Source organism: Teleopsis dalmanni, chromosome 1 (genome assembly GCF_002237135.1).
Source record: "Teleopsis dalmanni isolate 2A chromosome 1, ASM223713v2, whole genome shotgun sequence".
Taxonomy (NCBI): domain Eukaryota; kingdom Metazoa; phylum Arthropoda; class Insecta; order Diptera; family Diopsidae; genus Teleopsis; species Teleopsis dalmanni.
The window spans coordinates 79319943-79341426 of NC_051846.1; the positions used below are offsets into that span (position 1 = coordinate 79319943).

At 28.8% G+C, this 21484-nt stretch overlaps 4 protein-coding genes across 4 annotated transcripts; 1 reads left to right on the forward strand and 3 right to left on the reverse strand.

Annotated features, from left to right (window-relative positions):
• Nucleotides 1-1059: 1059 nt before the first annotated feature.
• Nucleotides 1060-12282, reverse strand: LOC119667922 (ecto-NOX disulfide-thiol exchanger 2). The gene is made up of 7 exons (XM_038077274.1): nucleotides 12048-12282; nucleotides 11032-11607; nucleotides 10111-10845; nucleotides 6130-6236; nucleotides 2282-2392; nucleotides 1545-2222; nucleotides 1060-1477 (listed from the first exon to the last, which is right to left on the reverse strand). Exons 1-7 carry the CDS (start codon nucleotides 12079-12081, stop codon nucleotides 1217-1219), a joined length of 2502 nt encoding a protein of 833 aa, XP_037933202.1. The 5' UTR covers nucleotides 12082-12282; the 3' UTR covers nucleotides 1060-1216.
• Nucleotides 12283-14336: 2054 nt separating this feature from the next.
• On the reverse strand, nucleotides 14337-15230 carry LOC119685668. Its single transcript, XM_038100024.1, has one exon. The coding sequence runs from the start codon at nucleotides 15228-15230 to the stop codon at nucleotides 14337-14339; it is 894 nt and encodes a 297-aa protein (XP_037955952.1).
• Nucleotides 15231-17911: 2681 nt separating this feature from the next.
• On the reverse strand, nucleotides 17912-18416 carry LOC119685677. The gene is made up of 2 exons (XM_038100034.1): nucleotides 18351-18416; nucleotides 17912-18297 (listed from the first exon to the last, which is right to left on the reverse strand). Exons 1-2 carry the CDS (start codon nucleotides 18373-18375, stop codon nucleotides 17912-17914), a joined length of 411 nt encoding a protein of 136 aa, XP_037955962.1. The 5' UTR covers nucleotides 18376-18416.
• A 1757-nt stretch (nucleotides 18417-20173) lies between these two features.
• On the forward strand, nucleotides 20174-21484 carry LOC119668537 (BTB/POZ domain-containing protein 6-B-like). The gene is made up of 2 exons (XM_038078076.1): nucleotides 20174-20449; nucleotides 20532-21484. The coding sequence occupies exons 1-2, from the start codon at nucleotides 20388-20390 to the stop codon at nucleotides 21379-21381; spliced, it is 912 nt and encodes a 303-aa protein (XP_037934004.1). The 5' UTR covers nucleotides 20174-20387; the 3' UTR covers nucleotides 21382-21484.

Sequence of the window (21484 nt, forward strand, 5' to 3'; positions counted from 1 at the left end):
AAGATATCATTAAAACATCGCAAATATAAAATAACATACTTAATAAGATATATGAAAACATAGATAAAACATTTTTCATTGAAAATAATGTTATGGTCTGTTGTATTAGCACCTATTATTAGGAATTGTTGTTGACAACAAGATTTATATTAACTTCAAAAATATAATTTATGTGAATAATAGTGAAATGAACAGTTGGACTATGGAATTTTGAAATTTGGAGTCAGTCAGTAGTTTGCTACCATACTACTGTTGTTTTGGTAAAACCCAAGCATTAATGAATGGAACAGAAATACCTGTCAAGTAGTTTAGTAATAATATAAAAAATAAAAATGGTATGAAAACAACAACAGCAATCGTTATTACTTAGGTAGCCATTACAGACGTGAGACGTCCTTGACCGCACGATTAGTTGCTTTCTGACGCCAGTTGGTAGTACCGAGCGCTCCGTTATTAATTGCACACAGTAACAACATGAGTCAGACTTTGAAAACATTAAGATATTAGACTGAGAAAACTATCCGAATAAGAGATATATCTGGAACTAATATTGGCAATTGTGCTAATGCCTACAAACATAATTAATAAATCATGCCATCTTAACTCAAAACCCTTAGGGTAACAATGGACTCATACACAGTATATGTGAAATTTATCTTAGAATCGGCCTTTTGGAATTCTTCAAATTTTGAATCTTACAAATTTAATTATATTAAACATTCATCCAGTAACGTAATTTTTAAAAGAAATATTAATGAACGACAAACTTATTTTGTTAATAACTAATTTTTATTTCTAATATATATTTAAAGTTTCTAAAATAATAAAAGTTATTTGAGATTTTGTCTTTTGTAACTCATTTTTTATTTTAATTATACAGCTATTTTTGGTCAAATAATAGATTAAAACATATATTAAAAGATATTAACTAAATTTAAATGTTAAATATTTATGAAATAATTCTATAAATTTTTGTAATTTGTAATTCATAATAAAAATATTTATTTTTGTTTAACTATTACAATTATTTCACTTAATTTAAAATTTCAATTTTAGTAAAATCTATAATACATTATTCTATACTTTCCAGCTTATTTTAAAAAGAATTCTGAGGATGAGTATTTTATATAAGCTTTTCACATCATTTTATAACATATAAATTTGTCATGTATAAACTTAATGGGATATTATTAAATGGCATTCTTAAATGTACACTTCAATTTTGATCCGCTTCCAAAAACCCACAAAATCTCCAATGTATATTTAAGCTGCTATCTGCTGTTATTTCGTCTGCTTTAAAAAGATTATTATATTTCTGCAGAATATTATTGAGCAGTTTTGTTTCCAATGGAGTGGATTTCATCATTTTAACAACGTATGCGCAAATTGCGTCACTCTTCATACCGAAGGGTTGTACCACCAAATAAGCGGTAGTTAGAGCTATTATTTTTGCTTCAGTAAGTTCAAGTGCTGTACACTACATAGAAATAACATAACATGTTTAAATAATTTTTAAAAGTATTTCAAATAATTATAAATCTTACGACATTCAGTTTGGCTACTTCATTTGTTGTATCCACCTTTTTACATGTCTCTGAAGTTATTTTATCTTCAGAATTTGAATTTTGTTTTACGTTTAAATCCTTTTTGGTTATAGAATTTCTACTTTCACTAATTTGATTTTGTTTATCATCGTCATCTATTTCATGGATTTCTACTACATCACCTTGGTCCTCCACAATACGTATATCTTCATCGCTTTTACATAAATCTATATCGATTATGTTTGCTTCATAATTGGGTTCTTTTGGTTTTTCAATTAAACTTGTTTCAATTTCTACAAAATCATCAACTTCATCACAGTCTGGCAGCTCATGTTCGTCACATAAAATCTCACTAGTATCCGAGATTGAAGGAGTTCCCATGTCTTTTTCCTTATCTTTGTCTTTAGATTTTACTTCAGTTTCACGTATTTTAGTTTTTAACAATAATTGCTTAACAGCCGCTTGTTTTAGCTTCCGTTCCAAGTGTTCAATTGTCTTCAAGTCCTTCTGTTCACGCAATTTCGTTTGCAATAACTGCGTTTGCATATTTCTAATAGTTTCCTGCAGCACTTTAATCTGCTTTTCACGGAAGTCACTATCGTACTTTATATCTGTTCTCTCTAAGGACATTTCATTGCGTATTGCTTCCAATTGACAACGTAAAGAATCATTTTCGTCCTAAAAGGTAAGAAATTTTTAGAGTGAGCTAAAAATTTGTTAAAAATAAGTTAACTCACCTTAAGACCCTCACTGTCATAGCGCGTTCTCTTGGTGTGTCCCGATTGATTATCCCGCTCATCGTCGGACATTTCCATTTCATCGTCTTCGATTTGAATCGACCGCAGCTCCTATTCAATTCAAGTGCATAAAGACGGAAAGTTATATGATGCAATTCAAGGGCGCTTATTAATTTAATGTAACACTTATTAAATAATTTCTTAAGTGGTTTTTGCATAAATAAAAATGTTTATAAATTTATTAAATTTTGTAAAAATATCCTAAAATTATAAATTTTCATGTTTTCAGCTAAATTACTTACCTTAAAATGTTTTAAAATTTTGTTTAATTTTGAAATTTTATAATGAATATATAAAAATGTAAGTTAATGGAGTAACCACCCATTTTTTTTATATAAAATACCAGATTTATATTATGAAATAAAAAGCAGCTATTTATTAAAAATTTGATTATATGATTAAAAATAAAAATGCTGATGAATATTTTTAATTTAATGGGTAAATGAATTTAATAAATTTTAATTAAAAGCAGAGTATTATTAAGGGTATAAAATAGTCTTAAGGATTAATTGTAGAATTTTATATATGTTTTAAACGTATATGTGGCTTTTAATAAGTCGGGTTGAAAAGGCATATACTAGGTCTGTTCCGCGAGCTACTCGTAGTAAAACCCAAGTAAAACACAAGTAAAGTACAAACTGGGAGCGTAACACAAATAAAGTGCCAAATTACGCTCTTTACACAGTTTTTCATGAAACAGCTTTGTGTAGTGACTGATGAGAACACCAGTGCCGCGCAGTAAACAATACAAAAATTTAAATTCAAACCAAAACAGCTGATTCAAACATCAGACAAATTTTACTTGAAATAAAATGTACGAGTAAAGTCTGTGTAGCATTTTCAAATTTCGACAGGGATGTTACGCTTTCTCAGATGTTCTCATTAACTCGAAATTTGCTAGTGGAACGCATTTGTGTATACACAGTGTTACCCAAAGTTACTACGTGTAACGCGTGGAACAGACCTATTATCTCCAACCAAAATTGGACAGTATAGTTTTATTACTACATGGAAACATGATAAAAACCCTGTCGAATTAAGACCGTGGTCTGGAAATATCATCGTTCTTTTATGTATTGTGTTAAACGCGTTATTTGCAGTATCTTTGCAAGTTAGACTGATTGTTGATATATAAAAAATATGAAATAAAAAATAAAACAAGAAAACAATATGCTTCCAACGTACAAAATGAACAGCAAATTCACACTACAAATTTTAAAGTTTGTTGTGGAAGGAGACAAAAGTATGCGTTCACATTTGCTAACAGAGCAGCTTTAATCAGAATTTTGATTGAAAAATGTAAAAATTGAGGGGCAAGTAAAGCAGTTTGTAATATAATGTAATTCTGTTTGTGCAATAATTTTGCTATAATATGAGTACAAAAAAGAAAAACAAACATTTCTCAGTAAAAACGTAAAAGGTTTCATCTCACCTTCTTGCACCAGAAAACTGTAAGAGAGTTTAAAGGCAAACTCCGGAAACATCTAAGTGATATAAGTGATAAAATAAAATAATGTGGCAAATTGATCAAGAAACATTTGGACAGAAAAAAAAAATTTAATTTAATTTGAACCCATCATACGCTTAGAAACTTTGTTTGGAATTGACAAAACAGAATTAGAAACAGTGGGATATTTGAACAAATAGGAGGCACCATGAGTTGCAGGACTGTAGCTTAGGTATACATTAAGAGTAGACAGAGCTACATACGACAATTGGGCTAGTACAGTCATTGCTGCCTTATGTAGTTGTCTAATCTGTTCAATAATTGGAATTAAATTGGCTTAGTGTGAACAAACAAATATCCTCACCAGAAATATATCTCTGATGAGGATATTTAATGGAATATTGAATGATTACTTAATATTAGGTGGTGATATAAAAAGTAGCTACGGTTTTTTGTCACTAGATGATGTTGCTATTCATATATCTTGTAACACTACTTCGATTGTGCCAAAAGAGCACTTTAAAAAATGTAAAATCGCTGCAAATATATGCCAAAAATTATGTACGGTTTAGGGTGAGAATTTTGACAGTGATCGTCGTACCCAGGTGAACAAATCAGTTCGATTCCATTCAGGAAATTTCGATGTCAGAGATGCACCTGGCTCTGGTCGGTCAGTCATTGAAAAAGACGATTGAAATTTTGCAGCTGATGGAGCAAGGCCGATATGTAAGATGTCAGGAGATAGCAGAGTCTTTAAATTCAAAAAAGAGTAGACTACACAAAGAAGCTCGATGTCTGGGTTTTACCTGAATTAACCCAAAGATTTGATTAATCAAATTACATTTAGTGAAACATTGCTGAAACGCAGGGAAATGGTACCACTTTAGGAGAATATCCAACGTAAACGATATAAGTGGAATGCCGCTGACCCTTCACAAACGATTTCAAAGCCTGGATTGCCACCAAACAAGGTTTTGTTGAGTGTTTGGTGAATTTGAAAGGGAAAAAGCTGCCATTTGGAGGTGTTTAGACAATAGTGGCATTATTGGACTTTACTTTTTCAAAAATAAAGAAATCGTAATTTCATCGTTAATTATGTTCAGAGCAGGGTCGTGTATAACGACGAATTTTTCTAAAAATAGATGAAAATGATCCGGTCGGCTGTTAGTTTCAACAAACATTCCCACATATTATATTATAAGTGAATTATGAATTTATTGAAGTACGTGTACGATGCCTAAATTAGTACTGTGGCAAGTTCTCATTGCTATTTTCGGTATTAATACCGGTACAGCATTTTTATACCAAGCACTTGATATTAATAAATAATTTAAAGAAGTTAATACAGATTGCAGCCTTACAAGCAAAAATTGAGGACATCTTTAATGAGATGCCCTATTCGTTCTCATACCAAGCACTTAATATTAATAAATAATTTAAAGAAGTTAATACAGATTGCAGCCTTACAAGCAAAAATTGAGGACATCTTTTATGAGATGCGCTATTCGATCTCATACCAAGCACTTGATATTAATAAATAATTCAAAGAAGTTAATACAGATTGCAGCCTTACAAGCAAAAATTGATATTTGGAAAAGTTGTATGAAAATTACAGCTCTAACCTGTACTTTCTATAAGACGTTTCCATTAAAATCAAACGAGTGAAATCATTTTTAGTTATTAAAGCCATAGAATAATATATCAAATAAAATATATTTAGCACGTTTGTTCATATTATTTTTATTTTATATTAATTATTAAGTTATACACCTCTTGAAAAAAGATCCTATATACATATAACAGCAAAAATAAATCTCAACTGTTATTGATACTTGCATATAAAATATTAATTTTTATAAATTTTGGTTTTAAAATTAATACGCTAAATTAGATAAAAGTATTTAAATCAAAAAAAAAAAATTTTTATTAACTTTTTAAGTGTAGTTATGTGTTTTCTTTATTTAATTTTTTTTTGTCAAATATCATTTCAGTATATAATTATTTTATTAGTCATTAACAAAAAAAACTTCAAGGATGCAATATATTGTACATTATCAGCATGCAAACAAAAAATAAATGAATAAATAAAAACGAAGAGATATGGATGTGGACGAGGACGAGGACTCTAAAATGTGCAATGTTGAGAAATAAAAAAAATGTAACAGGGACTGTGAGTGAATAAGAAACAGTTAACAAATATAAACGAAGATAAAAAATAATAACTTACATTAGTAAATGTTAATATAATGTGCAAATGGACAGCATCACAAAGATGAACAAAATAAAAATTGTTATAATAACATTTATATGAAAGGAACAATTGTTTTTTTTTAATACGTACCGTCGCAAACTTCTTCCACTGGTCGATGTTTTTTCTTTGGGCTTTGGTGAAATGGTCCCAAACCTTCTTGTGACTAGCAGCATTGAACACTTTTTCAATCTGAGTGACTGAATATGCAATAATAATAATAATAGTAATAATAATAGGGGGAGAGGGCAGTTTGTTTGTTGTGTTTTGAGTTTTACTAATTATTAATTACTTTATATACTCCTCATTATATATTTTTATACATATATGTATGTATACAGTTATTCTTTTTTTTTTTTTTTGATTTGTTAGTTAACTTGAAATAAATGATAAGCGATAAAAATTAGAAATAAATAAAAAGAATAAAACTACGTTTAAAAAATCCCTACTTTCACTATTTTTACCACCATTAAAATAAGGCCTAGTAAATGTATTTTTACAAACCCACAATAGTACGAATTCTTCGTGTTTATTTATATTGTATCTCACATCTCCAGTTGCAGGTGTCTTGTCTGTATTTTCGTTAAATAGAAAATAATTGTTTCAGTGTCTTATTAAGATGTATTTGCTCTCAGTTTTAAAAATTACAAACCTTGCTTGAAAGAAATTACGAGACCCATTGTCACTTACATATTTGATTTATCTAAATTTTTTTATACATATGTGAGTAAGCAATTACCTTTCATGTTTGGACAGAGCAATTTTTTGAGATGCTTTATAATAAGAACTTGTTTAACAAGATATATTGCATTTATTTTCAATCTTTTGAGCTTTTAAGGTTTGTAATAAAACGGAATAGTTTTTATTTTGCTGTTAACTTTTAATTAATTAAGCAATACGTAATACCCGTTTTTTTTTTTTTTGTAAAAATTAAAACTTGAAAATGTTGTTCTTAAATGTAATTGTATATATAGTACATATATTTAATTAGTATTTATAAGACGATTAACTACACATGTAACTACAACTTTATTTTATTATATATGCACTGTTCCGCATTCAAAATAGTTTAAAAAATATTTGATAATCACTTAAATATTAGTAAGAGAAGAGGGGGGATTAATAGCTACTATCTAATATGAAATGTTAATTATATTAGAAAAGATAATATTAATAATTTCTCTCAAAAGAAAATTAGCTTATATTAAAAATTAATTTTTGACTATAAAGAACTCTTCAAAATCTTTAAAGAACAGATAGATAATTTGATATTCTTGAATCTACGTAAACATAAAGTATTAATTTTTGTACTCCTCATGCTTCTTTACATTAGTTTTTTTCTATTTTAAGGAAATTTATTAATTTCTTACATCCATAAAACAGGATATATATATTATTTTTGTTTTAAATTATATTTCTATTAATTATGATTTATAGTTATAGTAATAAGAATTCATTTATTCGTAAACTTCATATATATATATATGATAAAAAACTCTGCAGCTCTTTTGTAGTTCCGTGTAAATTTTGATTGTTAGAGGTAAATTATACTTAACAGATTTTTTAAAGAATAAGAACTTTATTCTTATATATATAAGAACTATATGAACAGACTAAAATTCAAAGAATAAATTAGAATGCGCGAAGGACTTTTATATATATGTATATCATATATACGTCTACCACTTCGCCGGCATTCATAAAGCTATCAATTGAATTCAACAAAAAGTTTAAAAGTAAGAACTTTAGGATCTTTTAAAACCTAAATTAAAATGCTATAGTCTATGTTCCGTTCCTATATATATATATATAGATCACGTAGTAGAAATATAATGCAGATTTAATGGTTAAAAAGTACATTTGATACTAACCTAAACAATTAAATTTTTATATACGAGGACAGTAGAACTTCTATAACTCAAATCCCAAGGAAAGTGGGATATAAGTATCCCAAATGTATGTATGTATATACATATAAGTTCCTAATATATTTTATAGTTTACCACATGTTATTTATTTTGATTAAATAAATATGACTTTTTTAGTTATCAACGTGTGTCTCGATCAGTACCCCAAGTAAAAGTGAAAGAGTAGACTTTTGTTGAGTTGAGAGCTACCGAAACCAAACGGGACGTTTCCAGACAAACAAGTTGATGTCCCATTTGGCAGCAATCAGGTGATGAAATAATATTGCATGATTACTCCGTTAATGAATTTAAGCGCAGGGCCGGATTCGGGAATACGCGGGTGTTAACTTATATATATACATATTATACCAATAATTTTGTTATTTATATTAAATATTATTTTGTATATTAATATATATTAATTTCAGAAAGAGAATGAATTACCTCAATAGGAAACTAATATTGTGCTAGTCTCTAGCAATTTTATATTTAATTGGAATAAAGTTTTTAAGATTTCAAAAAACTCGATATAAACTCAATAACTAAACACTTTATCAGTGAGGGATATTAAAGAACGTAAACACTTTATAACAGAGATATAAAAGATTATATAAGACATATATATTTTGAAACAGCACAGCAAGAATTTGTTTAGTGAAGTCTTTACTCTTGGTTTTTAAATTTATCGAATAAAACTTGGCACATTAGCTTTTTGTGGATAAAAGTTGATAAACGGATGAAATAAATTTATTTTTTAAATAAATTCTAATTTATAATAGAAATACATAAATAGTAAATACGTTTTATTAAACTACAAATATTTCCAAAGACCATTAATGATAAATATGTGGTAGCAATAAGTTTGAATTAACTATAATATAATATTTTTATTTGTTTACTATTGACTTTTATTTAAAAATAGTTTCTCTGTCTTAAATAGCTCAAATAAACTAAATTATTTTAGTTAATTATTTATTTGTGATATAACGAAATTGAAACTATTGTAAAATCATACCTTATTTCTTGATCTATTTTTGTTAAATATTAAATTTAAAGATTTGAAAATTTATAAATTTTATAAGAACATAATCTTTGAATTATACATAAAATTATATTTTGAAATTACATAAAAGGTTTTCTAATTGCTTAAACAAAATATATTAACATCAGTACTAGCTCAAACGTTTACTATTAATTTTGCTGATTTTAAGTAAATAAAGAATTATATTGCTTCCAAAATGTGGTGTTTTAATAATTAGTATGGTTATAGTTTTATATCATATAGTTATTTTTGAAATAGCTATTGATTGTTAAAAACACAAAGTGTATTATCATCACTTGAAAATTTAATATCAGTAACATATTAAATGAAATATATACATACAGTATATATTTGTTTAGAATTTCTGAATTATAGTAATGTGAAAACTAATATAAAAAATAAAATAAAGTTAGTTTACAAGAATTTCCCCTTTGGTAAACACCACATATGACACAATTTAAAAGTAAACTATGTATTTTAGTTGTATTAAGTAGATGTATTAAGTCCTTATAAATATAATAGTTAAGCCTTTCATTAAGTTTATAATTAAATTATAGAATAAGAAACAATTAGCTTAAACTATCAACAAATAGATACAATAGTAGTGGTGTAAAGGTATCAAGTGTTATTTTATATTTAATATATATTTATATTTATTAAAAATATTGAATAAGACACATTTCACGTCATATCAGTGTAAGCATTAATTTAATTGGTGCATGAGGAATATTAGGAATTCCCCTGATGAAGGCAAAAGCGAATTTACCGAAATACGTATAGAAATATACTAAAAATAAGGATCGAAATAAAAGTTAAAGTTCTGAAAAAACAAAACCGACTTTAAAAGTGAGGAATACTTTTCAGGTTTGTAGTGAATACAAATAAATAAAAATAAATAGGTAATTTTTTAGTTTTACACTAAAATCTTTTTTAAAGATCTACAATAGTTTTTGCATAACTTAAAAGTAACCGCAGTTGTAATAACAGGCCTACTCAGTTCTATCAATTCTATTTTAAATCGGAACAGTATTTAATTTTTGATAATAAAAATAAAATAGTAACAATGAGTATTTAATTTGGGAACGTAAACTATAACTAACTAGTAAACAAAATCTAAGTACTTACATTGCGTTGACATGGTAAGCATTTGCTTTCTGTAGCATTCTCGAGCCTTACGTAAATCATCTTCTAATTGTTGTTTATCTGCGTGCAGACGACGTACGTGCGCATGTGTACTTTGTATCATAGAGTAAAAAACATTAGCATTTCTTTTACTGCAATCACCACGTTCCAACCATACAGTTATTGTCTGCACAGCCTTTAAAAACGTTTCATTATTACGCAGATTTTCCGCAACTAATGTAGACTCATGATCTGAATAATGTGGTATTGGTGGAGGTGATTGCGAACGCAAACGATCATGCGACATAAGTTCACGGTGTCTTTGTTCACGTTGCACTTGACGTTGCTTGCATTCATAATCATATTGATCATCACGTGCTTGAGCATAATCAACATGCAAGCGGCCAAAGTTTGCTGGCTCGCTTACATTAGATATGCGCACACGGTAACCAGACAAATAGATGGCACGATCAATTGCTGATTCATGACGATAGCGTATGTGGCAAAAATTCTTTTTCGACATACGAAGTGTAGTAATCTCACCACAAGATTCAAATATTTCACGTATAATCTCTTCTGTTATATTTTCCGGTAGACCACCTACAAAAACAGTGCGACAACCCAGTGGTCGTTCACGAATTGTTGGTGGTGGAGCATTTGGATTTGGTGGAAATAGTATACAACTTTTAGTTTTAATTACTTCTTTCATTGAAGTGGTTGATGTGACATTGTACGTGTCTATTAAGATAAATTGGTAGTAATTAAAAAAATGTGTTTTGTAATTTTATAATCCATTTCAGCAAGAAAGACCATTGAACACAAATTACATACTACAAAAAATTGTAAAACGGATTTTACAAAGTCTTTTGTTGTTGTGTTACTGTTTCTCTTTACTGAAGTTGACTATAAGAGTAAAAATAAAACCTGAACTATTTCCTAATTGCGCCGCTTCTAAGTTATTTTCCGTTATTCCATATCCTGCTGGATAAGCTTGTTGCATTTGTTGCATAGCTGCTGCCATCATAGTGGTCGTATCCATAAGCATTGAGTTTGTGGCAGCAGCTGTTGTGTTAGGCCCTATACCAGCAGCAGTGGGGAAAAACATATAACCAGAAGCGTTTAAACCAGTAGACATTAGACTATTTAAGTACAAATTGGGATCATGCATATTCATAGGAATTTTGTTCACTTCATCTCCATGTTTTGACACTTTTACATTAGTTGGTTTTACTATATTATTCGATACTATTTCTACTTCAGAGTCATTTTCCAAATCCATTGGAGCAGCACCTTGATTAGGTTTCATTTTTGATACTGTCGAGGTATTTACTTTTTGTGAGTTATCAGGAGGTTTATGTTTAATATTTAATGTTGTTGTAGAAGTTGCATTTGCTATTGGACCCACAGCCGTTGTAGTGATGGCAGCATTTAGAGGATTAGCAAAATTTGAATGACCGGCAATGGAATTTGCGTTACTAGCTAATGCATTATACAAAGGCACTGTAAAGAACGAACAATTATTTAATTATTAGCTTAATTTAAATTATATTTAGATTATAATTTTATACTGTAAAAAATTTTAATTAAATGTTTTCAATGCATTTTTTTTTGCTCACAAAACATTGCCGGAAATGTTTTTCAAATAAAAATTGTAAACAAAGTTAACAAGTGTTTAGCACTTTCACTTTGTTACGAATATAACATAATAAGAATAAGAAAAGAAATGAATGTGAAGAATGATAAAGTGCAATCAAAAGCAAATAACAAATAAACATGGCGTCAATTTTTCTTATTATTTTTAATTAAATTTATAAAATAGTATTAAATTATATAGTATCTTTCAATGTATATTTCAAATCTATTAAAATTATTTAATCCGCTATCAAATATTTGGATTACAACTATTAAGAATACACATTTCGCTCGTTATGCAAACTCACATATGTTCCCAAGGTTCGTGTAATTGAAAGACATTATTTTTATTTATTTTTTAAATTAGATAAAGTAAGAGAAATTGGTATTACACATATTTGATTTGTTAATGCAAAAAATTAAAATATATTTTTATTTGTAGTGCAAGCAAATTTCACCCGACACACCCGACAAAGTTCTTGAAAAATATTGTTAGTGCTGCCAACTATTCATGTTTCATTATTTTAAGGGTGCAGTTCGAATGACAACCGCTTGTTTTGATTAATTCACGTAAAAATTAAAAAGAAACTGAGAAATTAAAAAGAAAGATAAAGAAAAAGAAACTGAGAGGAAAAATCTCTCACCATTCCAGAATTGTCAAATATTAATAACGGTGTGGTTTAAAACCTAAATGTTTACTACATTTGTAGTTCCATATTAGCATGTAGCCACGGTTGCCACTTGAAAATTTTTTTCTGTACCAAAATTGGTTTAAAAAGGTACCATTTCTGTCCTTTTTGTTTTCTCGTTCTGTGTTTTTCATAGTGTTATAAATGAACAAAATATAAAATAGTGCAAAGTTGCATTTATAAAAAAAATTAATTGGAAATATCCACAATAAAGTTGGGTCGTCAAAAATGCACCATTTTTTGAAAGTGAGTACGAAAAAAAAAAAGTACCAATTTTGGTACTAAAGTACCATAAGTGGCAACCGTGCATGTAGCCATTTCTTCTAATTAGAAGAAATAGTATAAATTAATGTTCTTGGAAAATCCATTGTATACATTAATACGATTATAATAAGTAAATATAGGCATGATTTTTTATATCAGCTTTACTTTAATTTATATATGTATAAATTTTAAATGCGTTAAATAAAACACGAACATGTAAACTTAAATCTGTAGTGGTCTAATAATTACCCAGTAGAAAAAGTGGTCTTCGAAGACATTGTCTTCAAGACGGTCTTTGATACCTCGTCCATATGTTCAAGCAAATTTACAAAACAATTGCTCAAAACATGAATGTAAATACTCTTTCTTTGCTTTCTCTCTCTTTTTTAGTGTTCATAGCGACGTATTTGAATTTTGCCTCAAATGACGCTATGTTTTATAAATAAAGTGACGCAATAATTTTGAAGTGTAGTGAATAAACAGTTGTGCACTAAGAGCGCACAATTTTCTGTCGGATGTGTCCGTTATGGAAGACATGGTCTTCGAGACATGTACGCAAAAATTCATTGAAGACATTTGGCTAATTTGTATTAAAGTGTCTTCGAAGACCGTCATACATTTGGATCGATCGGTCTTCATGTATGTATCCATGTCTTGAAGACGTCTTCGATGACGGATCGATCCGTTTTCTACTGGGTACTGATATATGTAAATATGTATATATAATTAGTCATGAAAGTGTTTTGATAAAGTAAAAAAATTGTTTCGTATTTGTTAAAATAAAAGTTCTTTTTATCAGGTTGCACATATACGAACTATATTTATATATATATGTATATGCTGTCAAAAAAATATATTTATAGGAAAAGTCAGCATCTAATAGAGAAGTTAGTATGTGTTCATATATATCAAATTTTAGGTTATGTTGTTTTAATATTCTGCCTCAAAACGACAAATATTAATATAATTTTTTAAAATTCAAAAACGTTTGGTGTATTATAATACAATTTTAGCTTGTACATCAAATTTTTTCGATATAGAAAATTGTGAAAATGTACACGCTGTTTACTACTACATATTTTTTGTAGTTTTAAGCAATCTTTTTAGTAAGGTAAAATGTTTTTTGTATATGAAATTCAAGAAATTCTTAACTAGTTAAAAACAACATTGTAAAGAATAAGGATCAATTTCATCGCGTAAAGTCGCGTATTTTATTTAACAAATATACAATTTTATGTAAATACAATTTAGAATAATTTAATATATACAAAACAATATTACTATTTTAAAAATATTTAATACTAGGTGACCACGCGAACTTCGTACCGCGTAACAGTCAATAAATGTTATATTAAATTATAGGTAAACTAAATTTAGAAATTTATTAACGTAATAAAATGAATACAAAAAATTTATTGTATTCAATAGTTTATTAGGATATTGATATATAATTAATTATTTTAATGGTCTGTCAGCAAGAACCTATGGGTTGCACTCCGATTGATTCTCTTCAATAAAGAACCTTGTGATATACGATATTTTTTGTTTTTTTATCATGCGCAAGAACAAATAAAGCAGATGGTTTGCCTACACGTGAACATGCCACGTACAATTGACCATGTGAAAAACATGCATTTTCTAGATTCAGACACAAACACTAAAGGATTGGCCTTGTGATTTATTTATAGTCATAGCGAATGCAAGCCGAATAAGAAATTGAATTCGTTTAAACTCAAAGGGCATATCGATTGAGATCATTGGAATCCTCGGAATGAGAACTTCATCACTTTTGAATTTTCCTTTGAGTATCATTACGTGAATCACATTGGCCATCAGTTTTGTTATAACTAAACGCGTTCCATTGCATAGTTTTGGTTGGTTTAGATTTCGAAGCATAATGTCTACCGAACCAATCTTTAATTGTAAATTGTGCGGTGGTAAGCTAGGCACATCCAAGGAGTTCAAAAATTCAGTTGGATAGTTGGTAGCTTCTTCTTCGTTTGTTACACAGTCAATAGATTTGAATGTATGCAGAGTACCAACGATTTGATTTTGAATTACAAAGTTTAAGTCATTCACATCTTTGTTCTTAGCTGCCAAAATTGCTCGCTCACTCAACCATTTTTTGTTTTTATGATTATCAATGATGTTCGGAAATACTTCATTGATGAGTTCGTCTTTTGATGAGACGAAATTGCAAAAATTTGAAGAAAATGCTATTAATCCGCTCGATTCTTCAACAGCCACACGGCCATTACCGATTAACAGCAATTGCTTGGAGAACTCTTCAGCAGATGTATCGTTTACCAATGCAACTCTCATGTTTGTTACCAGCTGAAGTTTCTTCACATAGCGCCAAAGATTTGATGATTTAAGGCAAGCATTTATTTCGTCGGCAGCAGTCGATTTTGGAATGACTGGGAGTGTTTGGCGAAAATCGCCAGACAGTAAAATCATTGCGCCTCCAAAACATCTCGAGTCATTGCGAAGATCTTTCAATGTTCTGTCAAGTGCTTCTAATGCGCGTTTGTGCGCCATTGTGCATTCGTCCCAGAATGCTTCGCAATATTACATATCGGTTGCTCGGTAGTTTGAAGGTTTAACGGCAATTTTAACGCTGAATGAGCCGTACGGCATCCTTCTAACAATGTAGCCGCTGTTCCAGAAGAAGCAACTGCTACCGCCATGTCGGATCTCGCACGAACAGTGGCCAAAATTAATGACATGAGGAATGTTTTACCAGTCCCACCGGGGGCGTCCAGAAAAAAAAGCCACCATTTTCTTCATCAATCGCTTTCATTAATGTTAAACTTCCTTCTGTTGCGGATTCAATAGAGGTACATTATTTTGAACTGATTGGTCTAATTCATGTCGATCATATTCACGTTCACGTTCCAATTCTCTATTAAATGCGTTATTTATTCCACGATCAGGAGCTGGCATTCCTAATCTGATTAACAACCCACCGCACGTATGGTAACATATGCCTTCGGTCAAGAGCAAAGCCTAATTATGCATTTCATTATTCACCTCAAGATCGGGATTTCTTGAACTGACACGAATTCTATGTAAAATGTCTTCTGACATGTTATCCTTATATTTGTTCCACAGGTCACGTGGATTCGATGGTATATTGATAACAATATTTACTTATTATATTTGAATTTATTATATTTGAAATTTGAAATATTTGAAAAAAAAATTTAAAAAGAAATCAATATCACTCAAACTGTCAACAGTTTGAAACAGCATTTACAAATTTATTATTTTTGCTAAAATTAGTGGATTTTTCCAATATTTTATAATGTATTCTGCTATTCGGAGCGGAGACGATTCCAACAAATCAAAGATAATTAAAATCGGTTCAGCCGTTCTTGAGTTATGAGTGGTGTAACTAACACGACTTTCTTTTATGTATATAGAAGACGAATCTAAAAATAATAAGGAACTATTAAATTAAATAAAAATTATAAATTTTGCTTCAGGATTTTTCCATTTTCATAATATTATATTATGGTAAAAATAATCTTCTAATTACTTTATTATACTACTTTCAAAGTACTAAAGAACATGCACAACTTAATTGGTAGTTTATTATATACATTAATAGATTAATTTTAATTAATAATTTACCTTCGATAATCCTTTAGAAAAATATATATATTTTTGAAATTGAAACATCTACTTACGCACTTCCGTTTCATTTATAAATAAATTTGTATTAAAAATAATTCGTATATTTTTTTGAAATAATTACGTTTTTTTAATACTTTTGTAATTGAAAACAGATTCCACCTTATTCTTCTTATTTGTGCACCTAATTGCAACGCATTTTTTCTTAATGGATTTTTAATGTCAAAAAATCAAAACAGACAACGAAATTTTTCAGAAAATGCTCTTAGCAAATATCGTGGTGAGTAGGGACCAGGTGGGCAAAACAGCAAGACAGTGTGGGGAAAATATTCACGCGCCATTATGTAGCATTGGCCTTTTGTTTTTGTGCCGTGTGATATTTTCACGTCATTACACAAAATTTTGAATATTATTCGAATAATCCAGAGAAATTTATACACAATTTTTCAACTAACTCTTAGTTTCTTTATTTTATCTTCTTCTTTGTTTGAGGTCTTGTTATGATAATAATTTTACACTATCCTACAATGTCTTATTTAAAGAAAATACCTTGTAAGTATTCTCAAGTCTTAATAATTTTTAAAGAGTTAATTTTTTCTGTAAGCCTAAAGTTGGTCAATAAAAATACCAGAAAATTAAAACTATAGTCTAAAATTTTTTTGCGAGTAAAATCTAACTCTGAAGATTTTAAGAGCATCGTTGTTGCGTCACCTGTTTTTTTTCGTAAGTTGCGAGTATTTTTTTGCTACTCTGAAACAGAAAATTACGACTAATGTCAAATTGCTCTTATTTATGGATGTAATACAATGATTTGTTACTACTTTTGCATACGTTATTTTATAAATATTATCACATCATACAAATAATATATTGCATATATATAATTATTATATTCTTATATATAATAACATATACTTTATTAATTAAAGTTATATAATAATTTACAATTTAATATTAATAATAATAATGATTACGCCACGGCACGCTTACTCCGTTTAGCACAACGACGACAACAACGCATTTTGTATTTTTTTCCTTCTTTTTCTATTTCTTTATGCAGTGTTGCCATGATCGAATATACTACAATAATAGGTCTGTTCCACGAGCTACACATAGTAAACCATGAGTAAAACAGAAGTAAAGTACAAACTGAGAGCGTAACACAAATAAAGTGCCAGATTACGCTCTTTACACAAATTTTCATGGAACAGCTTTGTGTAAAGTCTGGTGAAAACGGCTGTTTTTTGAAAAACAAAACAGTAGAAATAGAAATTTGAAAATAACAGACAAACACATTAATAATAAAATAATTAATATATTTTATTTATTTATTTTTAAACTTATTTTAATATATTACATATTATTATTATTAGGACACATTATGTTAAAAACATATTTACTTTTAATATTATAGTCTTTATGTTTAGTTAGAATTAAAAATTTATTTAAATAATGTAATTTTAAAGCTAAGATAGAATTAAGTATATATTTATAAAATGTGATGTTATGTTAATTAGAATTAAGTTCTTTATTGCAATATTAATAAAATTAATTAATGAAAAATAAGCAATATACAAATAAACACTTTAATCCAAATTATTTTCTGTTTGTAATTCATTCCAAATCGAATCTCTAACGATACTTAATCTAAAAGGGATGTGGTTGTTGACATCATTATCTTCCTCAGATTGTTCTGAAAATGTGAATTCTAAGTCGTTTTCATTTGCAAGATTGTGCAAAACGCAACATGCTCTTATAAAGTGACACGGTTTTTCAACTCCTTTAAATTTACAGTAGTACAGCTGTCTAATACGTTGTTTTAAAATACCAAATGCATTTTCTATTAGTATTTGACCTGACCCCAATTTTCTATTGAAATTCTTTAGTGCACGAGTAAGACGCCCGTTGTCTTTATATGGCGTAATGATGTGTTGTGTACAGGGGTATGCGAAATCAGCCAGTAGATAGTATTCTGTAAACGTAAGAGGTTTTAATAAATCTCATTTCTTTTTCCAAAGAACTTACCTCCACACTTCGATGGTAGTCGCATATAAATAGGAGAGTTTTGTAAAACCCAACTGTCATGACAGAAGCCTGGATGTCCGGCAAATATGCTAATAAATTTTCTGTTTTCATCACAGATGGCTTGCAAGCATAATGAAATATTTCCTTTTCTGTCAATGTAGTCGTCCTTACGATCTCCAGGAGGATCAATAGTTATACGAGTGCCATCTAGGCAACCTGCAAAGTAACATGTATTAATATATATGCAGCGTTAATATGCATATAAATCCTTACCTATAACTTATGGAAAATTGCATAAGCTTCGGAAAAATGTACTTGCTTCTTCCTTTTTTGATGTGCTAGGCCATGCAATTATATCCGGACACATGTTGCTAAAGAAAGTTATCATCCTTCTTATAACTCGGTTTACTGACGATAAAGAGAGATTAAAGCGATCTGATAAATCTCTAAAACAACATGCTTCGTGACCAGCAAACCATAAAAAACAGCAACGTGAGCTTCTGAAGAAATGTTCAGTTCACTTACTCGCAGTGCAATAAAGTCGGTACTATTTTGAAATTTTATAGCCAAAGAATTAAAAAAGCTCCGCGAAATGCGGAAATAAGCTTTGAATTCCTTGTCGTCATATTTGCAAACAACATCTTGTATATAATTTTTTATACACACACGTTTTCTTTTTTTTTTATGTAATATCGAATACACCAATTCTATATTCTGGTTGTGTTGTGTTACTTAAATCACTTAATAAAATATTTATTATGTTTTTATCCATTTCAATATTTATTTATTACAGTTGTTACAATTAAAAATGCAGAATTTTTTAATATTCACAAATGCCGCGCAAACAAACAATACAAAAATTTGAATTCAAACCATAACAGCTGATTTACACATAAACACAAATTTTACTTCATATAAAATGCATGAGTAAAGTCTGTGTAACATTTTCAAATTTCGACAGGGATGTTACGCTCTCTCAGATGCTCTCATTTACTCACAAATTTGTTCGTGGAACGCACTTGTGTATACACAGTGTTACTCAAAGTTACTATGTGTAGCTCGTGGAACAGACCTAATATATAAATATTGCAACAAATAATTTACAGGAAAATATATGAAAGTTCATTTCTTAGTTGAATAAAAATCATAATGTGTATATGATCTAAGCTAAGTTTGTTATATTCAATTAATTTGTTATTGTTATTCCTTTTTTTATGTATAAACTGAACAATTATTTTAAAAAAATATTACATTTGAAATCAATATTTCTGTCAAAGCAATGCACAAAAGTTGAATTGTTTTTTAAAAACAAAAAAGAAATTTATAGCATTGACAGACGAGCGAACTAAATTATCATTAAGCAGCCTTAAATGATCATTTTAAAAATACCCTGACAGACGGTATAAATTATCATTAAGAAGTTGCTGTATCATATGTTTTTTGTTATTGAAAAAGCGAAAGAAAGAATTTTAAATTCAAAATGGATAAGCAAGAAAAATTAAAGAAACTTGCTTTCATTAAAAATAAGATATATAAAAAAATATATCTAGTATTTACATTTACCAATGTTTCCAAATATGTTTTGTTTATATTTTGACAACCAAATAGCTTGAAATTTGTTCCATTTTTAATTTCGTTTCACTTGCATATGCAGCATTACCATTTCTAAAAACCTAAATGACAAATAAATTGGGTTAAATTCGGTCATTTAAAGACCATAAATGATCATTTAAAACTGCTAAATGAGCAAATAAATTATAATTTAGCCCCTTAATGATAATTTAGCTCCCGTCTGTCAATGCTATAATATTTACCATAACTTATAGTTTCATCAAAATATGCTGAGTATTTTTAGCATTATTTTTTAAAGAATTTTGAAACATTATTCTTGTAAGATATTCTTTGGTTAGTGAGATTTAGTAATATACGTTTTCAACATTGAAACGATGACTGATTTTCGACAATCATTTGGTACTTCACAATATTCTACGTCGCGCCAGGGAACCGCACAGAGTAGGTTTTAGAAAGTATATCGGAATGAAATATATTTCAGCAAAAACAATGTCTAGCAACGACTTAAAGAAATGGAATGAACTTTCGTAAGTTAACAATAATATAATTTGAAAATTTATTCCATAAAAAGATGTAATATAATAATATGAAGTTCTTTTTAAATTTTAGGGAACTCGAAAGATTAGATTTTATAAAAAATTCAGCCACGGATTGTATCTTTATCGTTGGTAAGACAACAGACGAAATACAACGCATATCATGCCACAAGAAAGTGTTAGCAGAATGCTCAGATGTGTTCAGTTCAATGTTTAGTGGGAATTATTTTGAATCGGAAAAAAATTACGAAATTTCACTAGATGATGTATCTCCGCGTGCATTTCAATTTTTTGTCACCTTTATATATTTCGGCGTTTATCAAGGTAAAAATTCAATGAAAGACCTTGCACAGTTAGCTTATTTAAGTGACAAATATATGATTTGTCCTTTAAGTACTGCTTGTGAAACGGAGATAAAGGACAAATTAAAGTGTGCTATTACATTATCGGAATTAGTTGAGTTACTAAAATATCAGGTCTTTCGACAGTATCACAAAATGATTGAGTCGCTCCAATTAAAATGGGATTATGACGACTTTAGGCTATCTTCACCAATGCACAATTTATGTGCATCAGGATTTACAGTGCTCTTAAAAAAGCTAAGTAAAATACTTTCTGCAGCGGATCTTTTTGAAATTGTTGAGAATTACGTGACATTCAATTTTATACAAGAAAAAAATGATAAAAATTTACATGATACGGAAATAATGAGTGGATCGAATACAATTATAATTGAACTATTTCTATCAAAGGTTCGTTTTCAGGATATGACGGCAGCAGAATTTTGCGGTGGGCCAATAAAATCGTCTCTTTTAAATGTAAACAGAAAGTTGAACATACTTATTGAAATATCCAAAAAATACATCCCAAAAAAACGTTTTGGATATTATAATGGCAATTCTTATGTTGAAATAGATATATAAAACATGTTTAAGAATGAAATCTAGTAGTTTACACACTAACGTATACATATATGTATGAAATATATGTTATGTTGGAAACATACATATATTCTAATTCAGTCAT

Coding starts and splice junctions, on each gene's coding strand:
- LOC119685677 (XM_038100034.1), bottom strand. CDS start 18,375: ATGCGACTACCATCGAAGTGTGGAG. Junction 18,298..18,350: donor ACTACCATCGAAGTGTGGAG/GTAAGTTCTTTG, acceptor TTACGTTTACAG/AATACTATCTACTGGCTGAT.
- LOC119668537 (XM_038078076.1), top strand. CDS start 20,388: ATGAAATATATTTCAGCAAAAACAATGTCTAGCAACGACTTAAAGAAA. Junction 20,450..20,531: donor AAGAAATGGAATGAACTTTC/GTAAGTTAACAA, acceptor TTTAAATTTTAG/GGAACTCGAAAGATTAGATT.
- LOC119685668 (XM_038100024.1), bottom strand. CDS start 15,230: ATGGCGCACAAACGCGCATTAGAAGCACTTGACAGAACATTGAAAGAT.
- LOC119667922 (XM_038077274.1), bottom strand. CDS start 12,081: ATGTCTTTCAATTACACGAACCTTGGGAACATAT. Junction 10,846..11,031: donor GCAATTAGGAAATAGTTCAG/GTTTTATTTTTA, acceptor TTATCTTAATAG/ACACGTACAATGTCACATCA. Junction 2,393..6,129: donor AGTGGAAGAAGTTTGCGACG/GTACGTATTAAA, acceptor TGAATTGAATAG/GAGCTGCGGTCGATTCAAAT.